General features: G+C 44.8%; 1 protein-coding gene across 2 annotated transcripts in view; it reads right to left on the bottom strand.

The window, feature by feature from the left end:
• The window catches only part of ABHD5 (abhydrolase domain containing 5, lysophosphatidic acid acyltransferase), a 70,759-nt gene that overhangs the window by 15,270 nt on the left and 37,256 nt on the right, over positions 1 to 18,233 (bottom strand). For both annotated transcript variants that reach the window (XM_040353070.1, XM_040353071.1), the window contains exons 3-4: positions 12,994 to 13,366; positions 1,579 to 1,733 (exon numbers count right to left, since the gene is read on the bottom strand). In XM_040353070.1, the coding sequence (XP_040209004.1) occupies positions 1,579 to 1,733; positions 12,994 to 13,366 (528 nt within the window). The remainder of the gene's footprint in view (positions 1 to 1,578; positions 1,734 to 12,993; positions 13,367 to 18,233) is intronic.

Raw genomic sequence — 18,233 nt, 5'->3', positions numbered from 1 at the left:
ATCAAATGGAAACAGACCGCCTGTTTGTTTCCATCCAAACGACGTATGGAAAAATAGGACCACCATCTGTCTGTTTTTTTGCGGGCAGGATCGAATCAGATGGTGGCCATAAGTCAATTGGATCTAGGGTACGTCATCCTTAGCTCCAGAAGTACATGGAGTGGACTATGCTACTGAATTTTCTTGAGGAGCTTCGTCTGTTGCATTGTTTGGAAGTAGATATATAATTTTTTTTATTAGTATTAAATGGTTATTAAGATAATGTGCAAGGCTGGTGGGCCCTCTCTCTTGTGCGTTTTCTTTAGTATGTTATTGGAATTCCTAAGAGGGCAGCGAGGTGTGGTGTGTTTGTATCTGGAGCCAGGATACTAATGGGAAGATTTTGTTATAGACCACCACACTCATGCACAGGAGGCTGAGAACAAGATAGACCGTTAGAGACTGCTAGCTAGATAATACTGCCAGTGGAGCTCTTTTACAGATCATGCTCCTGGAGTTTAAGGACCACATGGCCTCAGGTTAGACACCAGAGGTATAGAATATCAACTCAAAGCTCTGAAGTTTCCAGTAGGTGCCAACTGGCATCTTCACATGTCCCCAGGTCACCGATAGGGGGCCCCAGTCAACATGAAAGCTTCTATTTGTGTGCCGAAAGTTGAGCTCCAGTCAAACCCTTCACAAGCCCTACTACTGTAAATCACATATCACGCTACACTTAGTGGAACAGGAGGGTATGCTACAAAGTTATATTCTGTAAAATGGGCCTCCTCAGGTTTCATGGCTCTTGACAAACTAAAGCAGCAGTCTGAAGGTATGAGAATGAGCTGAAGACAAACTGCCATCTCCACCATCAACTCTTCTCTCTGATGCTCTGAAGTGTGGGCGGGCTCTGGATATCCTTACATACGATGTAGTACTCTTGGCCCTGCATTGTATGCGAAGATGTCACAGCAGTGATGGAGAGAGTGCAGAAGAAAGAAGGCTTTAAAGGGGTCACATGGATGGAGGAGCCTGGAAGGACAAGGATGAAGTAAAATGCTTTTCATTGGTACCCTAATAAAATATCAGCATTTAAACCTTGCAGTGCAGGGAAACCCTAAATATAATGAATACTGATAATCCAGAAGAAGGCAAAACAGAAAACCCCGAATAAAACAACTAATATGTTATTCTTCAGGAAGCAGGAAAAAAATAAAAATAAATTAAAAAAATCTTGGTAGTGCTATTAGGTGGCTGATTAAGCCCCAATTAACAAAGAAAAGCACAACCAACAAGGTGCAAAAGATATGATCAATTAAAGAAGCAGATTGCATATATAAAGCTGAAACAGTGATCAGGAGAAAAGTAAAAGATGCCAACAGGTTTTGTACAGTGTGCAAAAAAAATAAAAAAAATAAGAAAACTTTAGCCTTTATCCTGCACAAGCCATTTTATTTTCACAAAAAGCATGCACCTCTTGCAAAATCAAGGTTTACCACACTGCAAAGAATAGTATTGACAGTACGTAACATAATGACACTATGTAATCCCAACAAATGTCAGGAAGAATTCTTTCAAATCTGGAGTGAACTTACTGACCTAGTGGTCCTGCTAAACGAAGTCCTGCTAAGGGATTAAATGGACTTAAAACAGCACCAACAGCTTTAATCCAGACTGGAATGGACCTTTCGTCTGTTGCATTGTCAGGTCTATCTGGAAATCCCCATGGCTCTACCAAAATGAGGCTTTTTACCCTATAAAAAAAAATAAAAAGAAATAAAGAAAACAGTTGCTGCTGCAGAAATTTACACTGGATTAACCGGATAGAATTTTTAAACCACTTGTTTTATGGCCTAAAAGGGGTAAGGAAACGTGTCTAATATTTTTAGTTTTTATAATTAATAGGCATCCTTTTTTTTCCCCACAAAATAGAGCTTTCTTTTGGTGGTGTATGATCACCTCTGCGGTTTTTATTTTTTGCGCTATAAACAAAAATAGAGCGACAATTTTGAAAAAAAAATGCAATATTTTTAACTTTTTGCTATAATAAATATCCCCCAAAAGTATATAAAAAAATATATTTTTTTTCCTCAGTTTAGGCCGATACGTATTCTTCTACCCATTTTTGGTAAAAAAAAAAAAAAAAAAAAACGCAATAAGCGTTTATCGGTTGGTTTGCGCTAAATTTATAGCGTTTACAAAATAGGGGATAGTTTTATTGCATTTTTATCATTTTTTTTTACTACTAATGGTGGCGATCAGTGATTTTTTTTGTGACTGCGACATTATGGCGGACACTCCGGACAATTTTGACACATTTTTGGGACCATTGTCATTTTCACAGCAGTTTACTGTGGAAATGACAGTTGCAGTTTGGGAGTTAACCACAGGGGGCGCTGAAGAGGTTATGTGTCACCTAATATGTGTTTACAACTGTAGGGGGGTGTGGCTGTAGGTGTGACGTCATCGATTGTGGATCCCTATAAGAGATCACACGATCGATGACGGAGCCACAGTGAAGAACGGGGAAGCCGTGTTTACACACGGCTCTCCCCCTTCTTCAGCTCCGGGGACCCATCGCGGGACTCCAGCAGCAATCGGGTCCGCGGGTCCCGGAGCTTCGGACCGGGTCGCGGGCGCGACCCACGGCTGGGCTTAAAGATCAACGTACATATACGTTGATGTGCCCAGCCGTTCCATTCTGCTGACGTATATGTGCAGGAGGCGGTCCTTAAGTGGTTAAGCAGGCACAGGCTGGGTCTTTGGCTATAAACATAAGCATCAGGTATCTAATCCTGTTTCAGTTGGCCCAATCCCCACATTAGAACAATACTTAAGGTATCGAATACCTCTTCTTAAAAGTATACCTAAAGGCAAATCTTATTTTTACGTTTTCAACACTAATGAATGGGCCAACACAAAATCGTAAAACTTCCTTAAAAATTTTGATTTTTTTTTTTTTATGGGAATTTTTTGTAAAAATGCATTTACACATACGCAGCTGAAGAAAAACTACACAGTTGGGGTTATTTACTAAAGGCAAATCCACTTTGCACTACAAGTGCAAATTTTACTTGGAAGTGCAGTTGCTGTAGATCCGAGGGGGACATGCAAGGAAAATAAAAAAAGAGATTTTTAATACAGCTTACCTGTAAAATCTTTTTCTTGGAGTACATCACGGGACACAGAGCGGCATTCATTACTATATGGGTTATATGGAGTACCTTCAGGTGTAGACACTGGCAATCTCAAACAGGAAATGCCCCTCCCTATATAACCCCCTCCCATAGGAGGAGTACCTCAGTTTTGTAGCAAGCAGTATGCCTCCCAAAATGGTCCTCAAAAAAGAGGGGTGGGAGCTCTGTGTCCCGTGATGTACTCCAAGAAAAAGATTTTACAGGTAAGCTGTATTAAAAATCTCTTTTTCTTTATCGTACATCACGGGACACAGAGCGGCATTCATTACTATATGGGATGTCCCAAAGCAATGCTTACAATGAGGGGAGGGAGAACATCTCCAAGACAAAAGGATTTAATTTAGAGATATACTCAAATCATAATAAATCCAACTTAGTTGAGAAAAATAAAATTTTTAAATTTAACTCGAACAAGAGGAGCCCCCGGAATCCGAGGGTCTCAAACTGCAGCCTGCAGCACTGCCTGCCCGAAGGCAGTATCAGTATTCCTTCTTACGTCCAACTTGTAGAATTTTGTAAACGTGTGGACAGAAGACCAGGTTGCCGCCTTGCAAACTTGAGCCATAGAGATCTGGTGGTGTGCTGCCCAGGAGGCGCCCATGGCTCTAGTAGAATGAGCCTTTAATGATACTGGAGGAGGCAACCCTTTCAAGCCGTAGGCCTGAGTGATTAATTGCTTAATCCACCTAGAAATGGTGGACTTTGCAGCTGCCTGCCCCTTCTTGGGCCCATCCGGTAGAATGAACAGCACATCTGTCTTCCGGATCTTCTTTGTAGCTTTAAGATAGGCCTTCATGGCCCTGACAATATCCAAGGTATGCAGCAACCCTTCCTTTCTGGAAGTAGGTTTAGGGAAGAAGGATGGTAATACCAAATCCTGGTTCAAATGAAAACTGGATATGACCTTCGGAAGGAAGGAAGGATGAGGGCGGAGAACGACCCTGTCCTTATGAAAAACAAGATATGGTTCCTTACAGGATAAGGCTGCCAGCTCCGAAACTCTTCTTGCGGAAACTATGGCAACCAAAAATACTAACTTCCTTGTCAGTAGAACCAAAGGAATATCAGCCAACGGCTCAAACGGTTGTTTCTGTAAACTTGACAGAACAAGATTTAAATCCCACGGACAAAGCGGGGATTTAACTGGAGGTCTAATACGCAAGACCCCTTGAAGGAAGGTCTTAACCAGCGAGTGGGTGGCCAGCGGCCGCTGAAACCACACTGACAGAGCAGAAATCTGTCCTTTGATTGTGCTTAATGCCAATCCTTTATCCACTCCTAGCTGGAGAAAACTTAATACTCTATCGATGGTAAATTTGCGAGAAAGCCATCGCTTGGACTCACACCAGCCTACATAGGCCTTCCAGACCCTGTAATAAATCACCCTAGAGACCGGTTTCCTGGCTCTGATTAGGGTAGAGATTACTTTCTGAGACAGACCTCTACCCCTGAGAATCAGGGATTCAGCTTCCAGGCCGTCAAATTTAGATGCCGTAAGGCAGGGTGGAGGATCGGACCTTGCGATAGCAGGTCTGGCCGTAGAGGAAGAGTCCAAGGGTCTCCCACTACCATCCTTAAGATTAGTGAGTACCATGCCCTTCTGGGCCATGCTGGAGCTACCAGGATGACTGGTATGTGCTCCACCCGGATCCTGCGCAGCAGGCGGGGTAGTAACTGGAGCGGGGGAAACGCATAAAGAAGTTTGAACTGATGCCAAGGGCAAACCAACGCATCGGTTCCGCAGGCCATCGGATCCCTTGAGCGGGACATGAACCTGTCTAGTTTCTTGTTGAGTCTCGATGCCATGATATCCACGTCCGGCACTCCCCATCTTTGGCAGAGTGCATGAAAGACTTGTGGATGCAGAGACCATTCCCCCGGCCATAGAGTCTGGCGGCTTAAGAAGTCCGCCTGAAAGTTGTCCACTCCTGGAATGAATATTGCCGATATGCAGGGCACATGAGCCTCTGCCCATAGGAGAATCAAGCTCACCTCTCTCTGAGCGGCTTGACTCCTGGTTCCCCCTTGGTGATTTATGTATGCCACGGCCGTGGCATTGTCTGATTGAATTCTCACCGGGAACCCCTGCAATTTTGACGTCCAAGCCCTGAGGGCTAGTCGAGCAGCTCTGAGCTCCAAGATGTTGATGGGCAACTGCTTCTCTGGCTTTGCCCAAGTACCTTGGCGAGTGCAACCATCCAAAATTGCTCCCCAGCCCGTCAGGCTGGCGTCTGTGGTCACTATCTTCCAAGCCACTGGGCTGAAAGACTTCCCCTTCAGTAGATTCTGAGGGTCTAACCACCAACACAGACTTTGTCGGACTCTTGATGAGAGCGGCAACGGGATATCCAAGGCCTGTGGCCTTCTGCTCCATGCTGACAGGATGGCTGCCTGTAGGATGCGAGTGTGGCTCTGGGCGTATGGTACCGCCTCGAATGTGGCCACCATCTTGCCTAGTAACCTCATACATAGGCGAATAGTCGGTTCTTTCTTGCTTAGAACCAGTAGGATTAATTCCTTGATGGCTTTTACCTTCCTCAGAGGTAGGAACACTCCTTGTTGTTCTGTGTCTAATCTCATGCCGAGATATTCCAACTGCCTTGTGGGCTGGAAAGCTGACTTTTCTCGATTTAGGACCCAGCCGAACCTCTCGAGGTATTGGACCGTGAGGGCCACTGCTCGCTCCAAGCCGGGAGACGAGGTCGTCCAGGTATGCTAGGATCGTGACCCCTTGGATCCTTAGTTTGGCTAGGATTGGAGCTAGGACCTTCGTGAACACCCGGGGGGCCGTAGCCAACCCGAAGGGAAGCGCCACGAATTGGAAGTGACGCGAAGCCACCATGAAGCGTAGATATCTTTGATGTGGCTGATAAATTGGAACATGAAGGTAGGCATCCTTTATGTCTATGGACGCCATGAAGTCGTCCTTCTGGAGTGTGGCAGCTGCTGACCGCACGGATTCCATCCGAAATGAGCGGATCTTTAGATATGCATTTACCATCTTTAGGTCCAAAATTGGCCTGACATCTCCATTGGATTTTGGGATGATGAATAGGTTGGAGTAGAAACCCAGCCCCTCCAGGACTGGTACCTCTACTATTACTTCCTGGGAAAGTAGATGATCTAATGCCGATCTTAATGCGGCTCCCTTTTCCGGATCGTTTGGGATCCTCGACTTCTGGAAATGAGGAGGAGGAAACCTTAGGAAATCTAATTTGTAGCCTGTGGCCACGGAAGACCGTACCCACTCGTCGGGAATGCTGGCTTCCCAAATCTCTGAAAAGAGTCGCAGCCTTCCCCCCACCTTCGTGGGTGGGGGCGCCCCTTCATAAGGTTGGCTTGGGGCCGGTTTTGCTGGTTTGCGAAACCACTGCCTTTTGCCTCTAACAGCCTGTCCTTGTGATCTGCTGTTGAAGCCGAAGTTTGCTTTTGCAGGAGGCCGTCGATACTGCTTGGCATTAGAGGGCCCCTGCCCAGGGGAATACTGTCGTTTAAACGCAGGTCCCTGAACCTTCTTCTTAGTTGGCAAGAGAGTACTCTTGCCGTTTGAAATGGTCTGAATGTATTTATCTAGGTCTTCTCCGAAGAGTCGTCCTCCATGGAAGGGGAACCCTACCAGGAGCTTCTTGCATGGGGGCTCAGCCTCCCAGCTTTTTAACCATAAGAGTCTTCTCATATGGATAAGGGATAACGATAAACGTGACGCTTGCTGGATAGAATCCTTGATTGCGTCTACCGTAAAACATATGGCCTTAGGGACATCCGAAAATTTTTCTGCCTGCTGGGCCGGAATAAGTTTAAGCATCTGCTTAAATTGATCCGATAATGCTTGAGCGACCCCAATCGCAGCCACAGCTGGCTGTACTACTGCCCCTGCAGTAGTGAAGGAGTTCTTAAGTAGTGCTTCCAAGCGCTTATCAACTGGATCCTTGAACACCTGTATGTTTTCTACAGGGCATGTTAACGATCTGTTAACACATGAGATGGCTGCGTCCACTGCAGGAGTAGCCCATCCTTTGGAAAAATTTTCTTCCATAGGATATAGGACAGAGAACCTTTTAGGTGGTAAGAAGATCTTATCTGGCTTGTTCCAATCTTGGAACAAAATTCCCTCTAATAGAGGATGGATCGGAAACACAGCATTGCTTTGAGGCGCCCTCAGTGAGCCCAAAGCTGAAACCGTCGATACCTGGAGATCTGGTACTGGCAAGTTGAATGCCCTATGGACCAAGTCCGACAATCCTTGAATCCACCAGCTCTCCCTCAGGGAGACTGCCCCAGACTCCTCTGTATCCGGGTCTTCGATCCCTGAACCTACTTGGTCCTTGTCCAAGAGGTCGTCCAATTCCCCTGAGGAAAGGACCTCCTCTTCTGAGGGTCCGCGCTCGGGCGACGGAGATCTATTCCGCTTACTGCCCCGCATAGCTGCGGCTCTCATTTTTCCCATGCTTTCTGCATCTCTTTTGAAGAGGTGAGTAATACCTCCTCCGTGACCATCTTAGGGTTGGACTGACCCGCGTCAGCTCCAGCCCCAGATCCCGATGGCCCCAAGGCTCCCTGTAGGGAAAACAGCGGCATACCATGGTACAATACCGAGGTACACCTGCTACCTATTGGTATTTGGAACTATAAAAGTTAATTGTCCAAACACCTGTTTGGGGGATAAAAAAATGCTTCCTCTCCCCTAGATGACTTTTTTTTTTTTTTTTTTTTTTCGTTTTTGTTTCAAATCCAGGAAAGAAAAAACATTCTGTCCCCCTGAGTAGTATTGCAAAGAAAAACTATGAGATGGAAAAGAAACAGCCTATTTCTAGGCTTGAAAAAACAGTCCTCTGAAGACTGCAATATCCTTTCTGGCCACTGTGTGTCCTCGGCGCCCCGTGCTGCCGCTCTGGTCTTTCTCCTCAGTTCCAAAGTATTGAATGGAACAAACAAGGAAGGGCCGCCCCTTCCTTTAAGCCACTGACCCGCCCTTCCCCCCCAGCAATCTCAAACAGGAAATGCCCCTCCCGACAGGGGGAGGGGGGGGGGATTTTGGGAGGAAGGGACCTCTCTGTTCCAGCAAACTGCAGCCTGCAGCCTGGAACCATGAGGAGGTCAGCGTTTTGCCTGCTTGCAGGCTCTGAGGAGGAAGACTGAATGGAGCATCGCCTGGAGGCCTGCAGGTAAGCAAAGCTCTCTGACACACACATATATTTTTATATAACACAGGCCCCACTCAATGCTTTTCCAACACTACAAGGGAGGTCACATCTTATGGGGAATAATACATAGAGAGCCATCCTATCTTTATGATATGTGACTAGTTTGCCAGATGCAGTGCATAACTTTAGGCATGTCCCCTGTGACCCCCCAGAAAAAAAACCTGCTAAGAACCAAGTTCCGCAAGTTTTCCCCTCACTTACCTGCTCCATGCCGCAGGACTTTGCCAAGCAAGAGGCCCAATCTTCCCCCATCTCCGTGGGGATGTCTAGACCTTCAGGCCCTGGGTTCCTATGAAGGATCCACTGTCCTGGGCCCATATAGCACCCTGGCAACAGAAAACTTTAGGTACCCAAAGGTTTCTAAGTTCTGGGCCCAGGGTCCAGCTCTCTAAAAAGAAAAGCATTATGGGCTATACCCCAAGGGTTTGGGGTCCGGTTACTGACCACTTTAGCGCTGAGGCTTTTTTGGACAGAACCGGTAGCTCACCTAATCCCAAGGATGCGGAGGCAAGCTAAACCATGACTAACACCTAAGACACTGGCGTAAAAACTGAGGTACTCCTCCTATGGGAGGGGGTTATATAGGGAGGGGCATTTCCTGTTTGAGATTGCCAGTGTCTACACCTGAAGGTACTCCATATAACCCATATAGTAATGAATGCCGCTCTGTGTCCCGTGATGTACGATAAAGAAAACAGCATTTTAGCTTGCACATAATTGGATGATAAAAATCAGCAGAGCTTCCCCTCATTTCAGATCTACCCCTCAGATTTACAGCATTGTAGTGCAAAGTGTATTTGCCTTTCGCAATTGTGTCTCTTTACTGGACTTGTACATGTTATCTTCTAAAAGAAAAAAATATGTCGCTCTTCACAATCATGCCTTATTTCAGGTCATCAGTTTTCAGCAACACCTATGTGTGAGCAACTATTTTCAAGGATGAAGCACATGAAGGGCAAAATCAGAACCAAAATATCTGATGAGCACCATGAGAATTCCTACTACAGTCATCTAAACAGATTGATACGTTTGTTTTTTTATCGCAATAGTTTTACGTTGCACTCTTTTACTTTTAGAATAACAAAAAAAAAATTAAGTTTTATTACTCAGGTACATTATGTAGATCAGCAACCGTTAACTTGCGATCTGCCTAACTTTTTCTGCTTATCAGCTATCCTTATTGTTAGTGTGTTTTATGTGCGGCCCAAGACAATTCCTCTTCTTCCAATGTGGCCCAGAAAGATCAAAAGGTTGGGACACCCCTGATTTAAAGGATCACTAAAGATATATTTTTTTTAAATAACAAACATGTTATACTTACCTCCACTGTGCAGCTCGTTTTGCACAGAGTGGCCCCGAACCTGGTCTTCTGGGGTCCCTCGGCGGCTGTCTCGGCTCCCCCCCACAAGGACTCAACACCATGGGCATGCTTCCGTGATACAGCCAGCGGCCATAGCAGCTCAATGTATCACTCGGCCCAGCCACCCGACGCAACGCGTCATTGGATGTCATTGACAGCAGCGCGAGCCAATGGCTGCTCTGCTTTCAATCCATCCACTGTAACCAATCAACGGCCAGGCTGAGTGGTGAAGAGGATGTCGGGGGCAAGCGCGGGACTTTCAAGGGGTCAGGTAAGTAAAACGGGGGGGCTGGGGGCGGTATTGTCAGATGTTTTTTCACCTTAATGCATAGAATGAATCGGCGTATCTACTCATTTACATATTCTAGGCCGACCGCAATGGAAGCGCCACCTAGCGGTCAGCCTAAAAAGTACACTTTAGGATACTACGGTGTAAGACACTTACTCCGCTCGTATCTGAGCCTAATTTAGGTGTATCTGGTTACCAGAATACGCTTAAATTTGCGTCGGCGCAGATTCAGACTTAGGCTGGCGTATCTACTGATACGCCAGCCTAAGTCTTTCTGAATCCACCTAATAGAGTTGTTTTTTTGTCAAAGTTAAGAATCCTCTTGGAGACGCATGCAGGAAAGTTGCTGCATACAAGATTCTCAATACACTAAAGCTGGGTACACACTACAGTTTTTGGGTTGCATGAGATAAAGCTGACAGCTCGACTGTCAGAGTCGCTGTACTAACCATGCAAGGTTAGTCCAGCGATCTCCCCCACTGAGCTGTTGTGTTCTGACATGGGGGAATCCCCCCATCAGAACACTCCGAACAGCTTTCTCTGCCATTGGCTGAGAGTGCTGATCGAGAGTCGGTCAGCTGAGGTTTTCCAGCATGCGCGTCCAACAGAAGCCGGCCGTCAGACAGACCAACATACACACGGGCAAAATGTCGACCGGTATGTTTTGTACCGGCAAAGGTCTCCCGACATTCTGCCAGTGTGTACAGGGATTAACGCTGTATGTGCTCTTTAAATGGGATGCAGAAATAGCAAAAATGACTGAGCCTCTATAGCAGCAGACAAAGCAGGGATCTCTGATGGAGATCACCACTAAATCCGTACAACAATCTGTTACCTCATCCAAGCACTGTCAACTTAAAATTAAATACTGAGGCAGTCGATTCTCATTTAAAAACAGAGGTTATAAATCCACACTGTGTGCAAAAATTTCCTTTATAAACCAAGATATTACCTTGTAAGAGTAGTAGCGACCTCATCACTGTGGTGTATGTAGCCTGTGTGGAGAGCAGAGCTGTGGGAGGGACCCTGTTGACCCATCCACTACACTACGCTGTCTGCAGAAAACAACAGCAGGGGGCAGAAACAAGGTCACTCACCCTGCACAAAGAGAGAAAGAGCAGCAGTGACATTTTACAGGACACGCCTGCAGAGAGAAACCATGCAGGACTTGTTTTAAGCTGGTATACCGCACACGTCTGGAAGAAACACATGCACCTTTGCTTTGAGCATGAAATTTGGCCGACTACCTGTACGTGATTTAGTGAAAAAGCCGCTAGGGGGTGCCAATCAGCGGGTCCGGCGGACCCGATCTCTGCCGGCCACTCGTGATCATTCCCGGTAGAACAGCGATCTGCCTGTGTAAACAAAGCAGATCATCATTCCGACACGGGAGGAGATAGAGATCTTGTGTTACTGCTAAGCAGGAACACCAATCTCTGTCTTCACCCAGTCAGACCATCCCCCCACACAGTTAGCAAGCACCAGCTAAACACACAATTAACCCTTTGTTTGCCCCTGATGTTAACTCCTTCTCTGCCAGTGTCATTAGTACAGTAACACTGCATATTTTTAGCACTGATCACTTTATTGTTGTCACTGGTCCCCAAAAAAGTGTCAAACGTCCGATTTGTCTGCCGCAATGTTGCAGCCTCACTAAAAATCACTGATCGCCGCCATTACTTGTAAAAATATATATATATATATATATATATATATATATATATATATATATATATATATATATATATATATATATATATATATATATATATATATATATATATATATATATATATATATATATATAAAAAAGGCCATAAATCTATCCCATAGTTTGTAGAAGCGATAACTTTTTTGCAAGCTAATTTATAACACAAAAAATAAAAAAGGTGATCAAATACCACCAAAATGGACATCAATTTTATTTGGGTACAGCGTCGCACAATTGTCAGTTAAAGTAACGCAATACCACAAAAAAAATGGTCATTAACCTCTTCCCCACCGAGCCATAGTAAAATGACGTCGGTGGGGACCTCTCGTCCTTCAGACTGGAAGTCTTATGACGTCCTGGCTTTTCCGTCCGCTAGGGGGCGCCGCCCGCCGCATTCCTCGGGACCCGGTGCGCGTGATGTCCGCCGGGGAACCCGCGATTACCCACAATCACGGCAGGACCATGGATCTGTGTGTGTAAACGCACAGATCCATGTCCTGTCAGCGGTGAGGAGACTGATGTGTGTTCCCAGTACAGAGGAACACACATCGATCTCCTCCCCTTGTGACTCCCCCTCCCCCTAACAGTTAGAACACACTTTAGGGAACATATTTAACCCCTTCAGCGCCCCCTAGTGTTAACCCCTTCTCTGCCAGTCACATTTACACAGCAATCAGTGCATTTTATAGCACTAATCGCTGTGTAAATGTAAATGGCCCCAAAAGTGTCCGATATGTCTGCCGCAATGTCACGGTCACAAAAAAAAAAAAAAAAAAAATGCCATAATTCTATTTCCTATTTTGTAGACGCTATAACTTTTGCGCAAACCGATCAAATACGCTTATTGCGTTTTTTTTTTTTTTTACCAAAAATATGTAGAATACGGATCGGTCTAAACTGAGGAAATTTTTTTTTTTTTTTTTTAAATTATGATATTTATTAAATCAAAAAATAAAAGATAGTGTTTTTTTTTCAAAATTGTCGCTCTTCTTTTGTTTATAGCGCAAAAAATAAAAACCGCAGAGGTGATCAAATACCACCAAAAGAAAGCTCTATTTGTCGGAAAAAAAGGGTGTCAATTTTGTTTGGGAGCCACGTCGCACGACCGCGCAATTGTCATTCAAAGTGCGACAGCGCTGAAAACTAAAAATTGGTCTGGGCAGGAAGGGGGTGCCCTGTATGGAAGTGGTTAAAGGGGTAAAACCTTTCGGGGCTGAAGTGGTTAAAACACAATTCTTTATTAGACAACTTACCTTGAAGGGTATTTCAAAGAGTAAGCTGCAGCTAAATAAGCTCCCAGGTTATGCCCTAATAAAATCATATAATCCAGACCCATTGCAATTCTCCATTCTTCTATTGACTGCACAAACTGCATCTCTGCCTTTTCAGGGTCAATTTCAAAATGAGGTCTGCTACTGCGTCCAAATCCCAAGATGTCAAAAGCATAGACAGTTCTGTTTTGACAAAGAGATTCATAATTGAGTGCCCAAAGTCCAACTCCTCCTCCAAACCCATGGAGTAACACTAGTGGAGTCTTCTGTGATAGCGGTTGTGCGAATGACAAGGTCCAGATTTGGTATCCTCCAGACAGTAATACATGTTCGTTGCTGTAGGAACTTGTTATACCTGAAAAGTAAAAAATAAATAATAAGCACTCTTATTGCACAATTTATAAAAAAAAGAAAAAGAAAAAAGAAGAACACACAACACCCTCCCTACCCCTCGTGTTCCATGCTGTATATACCTCCGTGGGTGATGAGCGATCAATGGCCACGCAGCCGGTGTAGCAGTCTTGGTATTGGAAATGCCCACTCTTATCCCTCTTCTTTCTGCAGGACCTCTGGGACAGATTAGAATGGCTCTTATTGGTCAGTATTGGCGCAGAGCTCTGAAGTGTTGCAGAGAGAAGGGGGGGGGGGGATTTCTAATCCCCGAACCGCTACACCACCTGTATGGAGACTGACTGCTCATCACCCACAGAAATAAGTGGAGGCCAGGGGGCTGGGGAGGGTGTTAGTTCAGTTTAAAGTCATTGTAAGGTTTTGTTTTTTTAAATAACAAACATGTCATACTTCCACTGTGCAGTAAGTTTAACACAGAGTGGCCCTGGGCTCCCCTGCCGAAGCTTGTAGCTCCTCCCCTCATCGTATAACCTCCTAGGAGAATCGCTCTCCCGGGAGAATTCCTTGCGGCGCTCTCCCGAGTCCAGCATTTGCGTCCATAGATGCAGAGTGCAGGATTGGGCCCCGACACCCCGCGTCATTGGATTTGATTGACAGCAGCAGGAGCCAATGGCTGGGCTGCCATCAATCTATCCAATCAAGAGCCCAGACAATGGGCAAAGGGGAAGTGCGCGTCTCCGGCGGGGGAATACAGGACTCAGGTGAGTAAAACAGGGGGGGGGCGGTCAGTGACAGAAGTTTTTTCACCTTAAGGCCCCATTCACACCTGAGCATAGCATTTTCAGGCAGAAAGTTGCGTAATTTTATCACGATTTCGCTGCTTCAAGCTACAAAACGCTCAGGTGTGAATAGGGTCTAATACATAGGATACATAGAATCAGGGCTTTTTTCAGCGGGGGAACGCAGTTCCGGCACCTCCTGGACCGACTGTATGTAATGGCAAGGGGTGCTGTGGTGTGATGCAGGGTATTGATGCTCACTGCTGGGGGATCTATTCTAGCTGGAGGGGATCTATATTTGCAGGGGGGTCTATTGTTGCTGGTGGGGGATCTATTGTTGCTGGGGTGGATCTTATGTTGCTGGGGGGTCAGTTGTTGGGGGAGGGGTCTATTGTTGATGGCTCCAAGAGAGTCTATTAAGGCTGGTTGTACTGAGTCTTTTGTTGTTGGGGTTGGATTTTTTTTTGTGGGTGGTTCATTGTTGTTAGGGGGATCTATTTTTTCTGGCTGCAGGGGATCTATTTTACTGATTTTCTTGATATCATTACCAAATTTCATACAATTTCTTAGCACCACAAAATGATACTTGGTTCTGTATTGTCTAAAAGGCGTGGTACTGGGAGGTAGGTATGGGATGGAACCAAGGGATGGTGCTCGGAGGTGGATAGGGACAAGGAAGAGGGGGGACTCAGAAAGGGGGAGTTCCTGCACCTATTGTCTGAGAAAAAAAGCCCTGCATAGGATACAGTGGCTCCAACCACTGTCGCCCTCCTCACTGGACAGACCGATAGTAGCGGGAGCCTATGGCATGGGACATGGGAGCGGGGCAGAGTCCCACAGTCTGTGTCAATGGACAGAGCAGCTGGAAGGGGGACCCCAAAGGAGGATCAGGGCTGCTCTGTGCGAAAACATTGCACAGAGCAGGTGAGTATAAACATTTTTTTTTAACCACTTAAGTCCCGGACCATTATGCAGGTAAAGAACCTGGCCAGTTTTTGCGATTCGGCACTGCGTCGCTTTAACTAACAATTGCGTAGTCGTGCAACGTGGCTTCCAAACAAAATTGGCATCCTTTTTTTCCCACAAATAGAGCTTTCTTTTGGTGGTATTTGATCACCTCTGCGGTTTTTATTTTTTGCGCTATAAACAAAAACAGAGCGACAATTTTGAAAAAAAAAATGCAATATTTTTTACTTTTTGCTACAATAAATATCCCCAGAAAAATATATAAAAAAAACATTTTTTTTCCCTCAGTTTAGGCCGATACGTATTCTTCTACATATTTGTGGTAAAAAAGAAAAAAAAACTGCAATAAGCGCTTATCGATTGGTTTGCGCAAAAGTTATAGCGTTTACAAAATAAGGAATGGTTTTATGGCATTTTTATAATTTTTTTTTTACTAGTAATGGCGGCGATCAGCGATTTTTTTTCATGACTGCGACATTATGGCGGACACATCGGACACTTTTGACACATTTTTGGGACCATTGTCATAGCGAAAAGTGCTATAAAAATGCACGAATTACTGTGAAAATGACAATGGCAGTGAAGGGGTTAACCACTACGGGGCGCTAAGGGGTTAAGTGTGCCCTAAGGGAGCGATTATTACTCTAGGGGGGTGTGGCTCCTCGTTCTTCAGCTCATGTGACCGATCGCGGGACACCGGCGGCGATCGGGTCCCGCGGGCGCGGTCACAGAACTTCGGACCGGGTCGTATGCACGCCTGACCCATGGCTGGGCCCCCAAAAGGCCTGTGCCCAGCTGTGCCATTCTGCCAACGTTTATATCGTCGGTAGGCGGTCCTTAAGTGGTTAATCAAAAGGTTTACAATCACTTTAATAGTGGATACAAATCAATGATTAAATAAAAAAAATATATATATTTTTTTGGATTATGAAATATATTTTAATTAAATACTTTTGGGTTAAAAAATCTACCAAAGATAGCTTTCTATTTAGGATACCATAATAATTTAGTGTATTCAACATGAAATGGAGCTTAGTTATGTAGCATGGAGCTGTATATTCTGCAAGGTTTACATTTTTGGTAAACTCAACGAATCTAAGCTGAGAAAACATTCATTGCATTGATGCATTCATACAATTTCACAGTAACCATGAGACAAAACAGTTCAGAAATATTCCTTTATCCCATTGCTTTGCAAATCTATGTACACTACAAACTGTGTGATTGAATCGGTTCTGATATTGAGGTTTTACTAACTTGACAGCTTATTATTCAAAAATCGGAAACCTTCATTTTGTCTTCAAATATTAAAGATTCTAACCATTAGCAAGAATAAGTCCTTACATTTAAAGAGCACCTATCATTTCAGATCCATCATGGCAGCACCTGTTAGCGGGCATCCACTCACCTGCTGCCGCCACGTCCCTCACCTTGTTGCATCATTGCCGCATCACCAGCTGTCCCATTAAAGTGAATGAGACTGTCGGCGAGTCAACAGCGGGTCAGAGGAGGAGCCGCTGCAGGACAGAGATGACAGTTGCTCCTTACAAAATTAGGATTTAAAATCAAGTTGATTTAAAATGAAATCCACCCTGACATTACACTTTCCCATTTTGGCATTCACATAAATAAATAAATAAAAAAGTGAATGGCTAGAGAAAATCTGCAATGACAAGAACTGTTTCTCTGTCAGGAGCTGCACAGAAGTCGGACATTATAATACAAAAAACATGTCATGAATAAACATAATTAAATGGCAATAACCCTCATTCCTACTGTCCACCCTGTAAAATCACAAAATCGTCATTTTAGCAAGTGAAAAATGAAGAGCTAACATTTTCAGACAGGCTTGTTTGGTGTCTTTTGTTCTCACAGCAGAAGCTAATCCCCAATCTCCAGCAAACCGCGACCTAAAAAAAACAAACACTGACCTAAATGTCTCTTAATTCCATGTCACAATGTTAACTGTCACAATACGCTGACCACATGCAGAGAAATCTGTCCACCGATTTGTCTCAAGTTATTAGAGTAAAAAAAGAAAAAAAAAAACAGAACGTATTGAGAGAAGTATATGATTCCATTGAGGACCTGCTTTGAAAATACAATTTAGCTGGCAGCCTACAGCTTCAATATTTGTGCATGAAACATGTGACAAGTGAAGCCAAAACTCCTTATTTGAGTACTTTTTCTAAATCAGCTTTAATAAAAACTAAAGCCAGAAAAAATAGGATTTTTGTACTCACTGTAAAATCCATTTCTCCGAGTTAATGGACGGACACAGCAGCATTGACCTTAGGGGTTATATACCTTCCTTTCAGGAGAGACTAGGCAGAAAAACAGCACTTTAAGGGCTAGATTCACGTAGAATGGTGTAACTTTGTACGGGCGTAACGTATCCTATTTACGTTACGCCTCCGCAACTTTTACAGGCAAGTGCCATATTCTTAAAAGAAAGTTGCGGTGGCGTAGCGTAAATAGGCCTGTGTAAGCCCGCCTAATTCAAATTGTGAAGAGGTGGGTGTGTGTTATGTAAATCAGACTTGACCCGACGTGATTGACCTTTCACCCGAACGGCGCATGCGCCGTCCGTGGAATTTCCCGGTTTGCATTGTTCCAAAGTACGCCGCAAGGACATTGGTTTCGACGTGAACGTAAATGACGTCCACCCCCATTCACGGACGAATTACGCAAACGACGTAAAAAATTCAAAATTTGACGCGGGAACGACGGCCATACTTAACATTGGTACGCCGCACTTACGCCACCATATAGCAGGGGTAACTTTACGCCGGGAAAAGCCTAACGTAAACGGCGTAAATGTACTGCGTCATCCGGGCGTACGTTCGTGAATTTGCGTATCTAGCTAATTTACACGCGTAAATCAGCGTACATGCCCCTAGCGGCCAGCGTAAATATGCAGTTACGATCCAACGGCGTAAGAGACTTACGCCAGTCGGATCTAATGGAAATCTATGCGTAACTGATTCTATGAATCAGGCGCATGGATACGACGGCGTATCTCTGAGTCCGGCCGGTCGTATCTCCCATGAGATTTTGGCCCTAAGTGTTAAAAACACTTCTCTCAGTACAGCACCTCCCAGGGGGCATGTCCCCCGGGTACATCCC

The sequence above is a fragment of the Rana temporaria genome, chromosome 5, assembly GCF_905171775.1.
Source record: "Rana temporaria chromosome 5, aRanTem1.1, whole genome shotgun sequence".
NCBI classification, from domain to species: domain Eukaryota; kingdom Metazoa; phylum Chordata; class Amphibia; order Anura; family Ranidae; genus Rana; species Rana temporaria.
The sequence above is the reverse complement of the archived record's forward strand: the minus strand, read 5'-3'. Positions and strand labels throughout refer to the sequence as shown.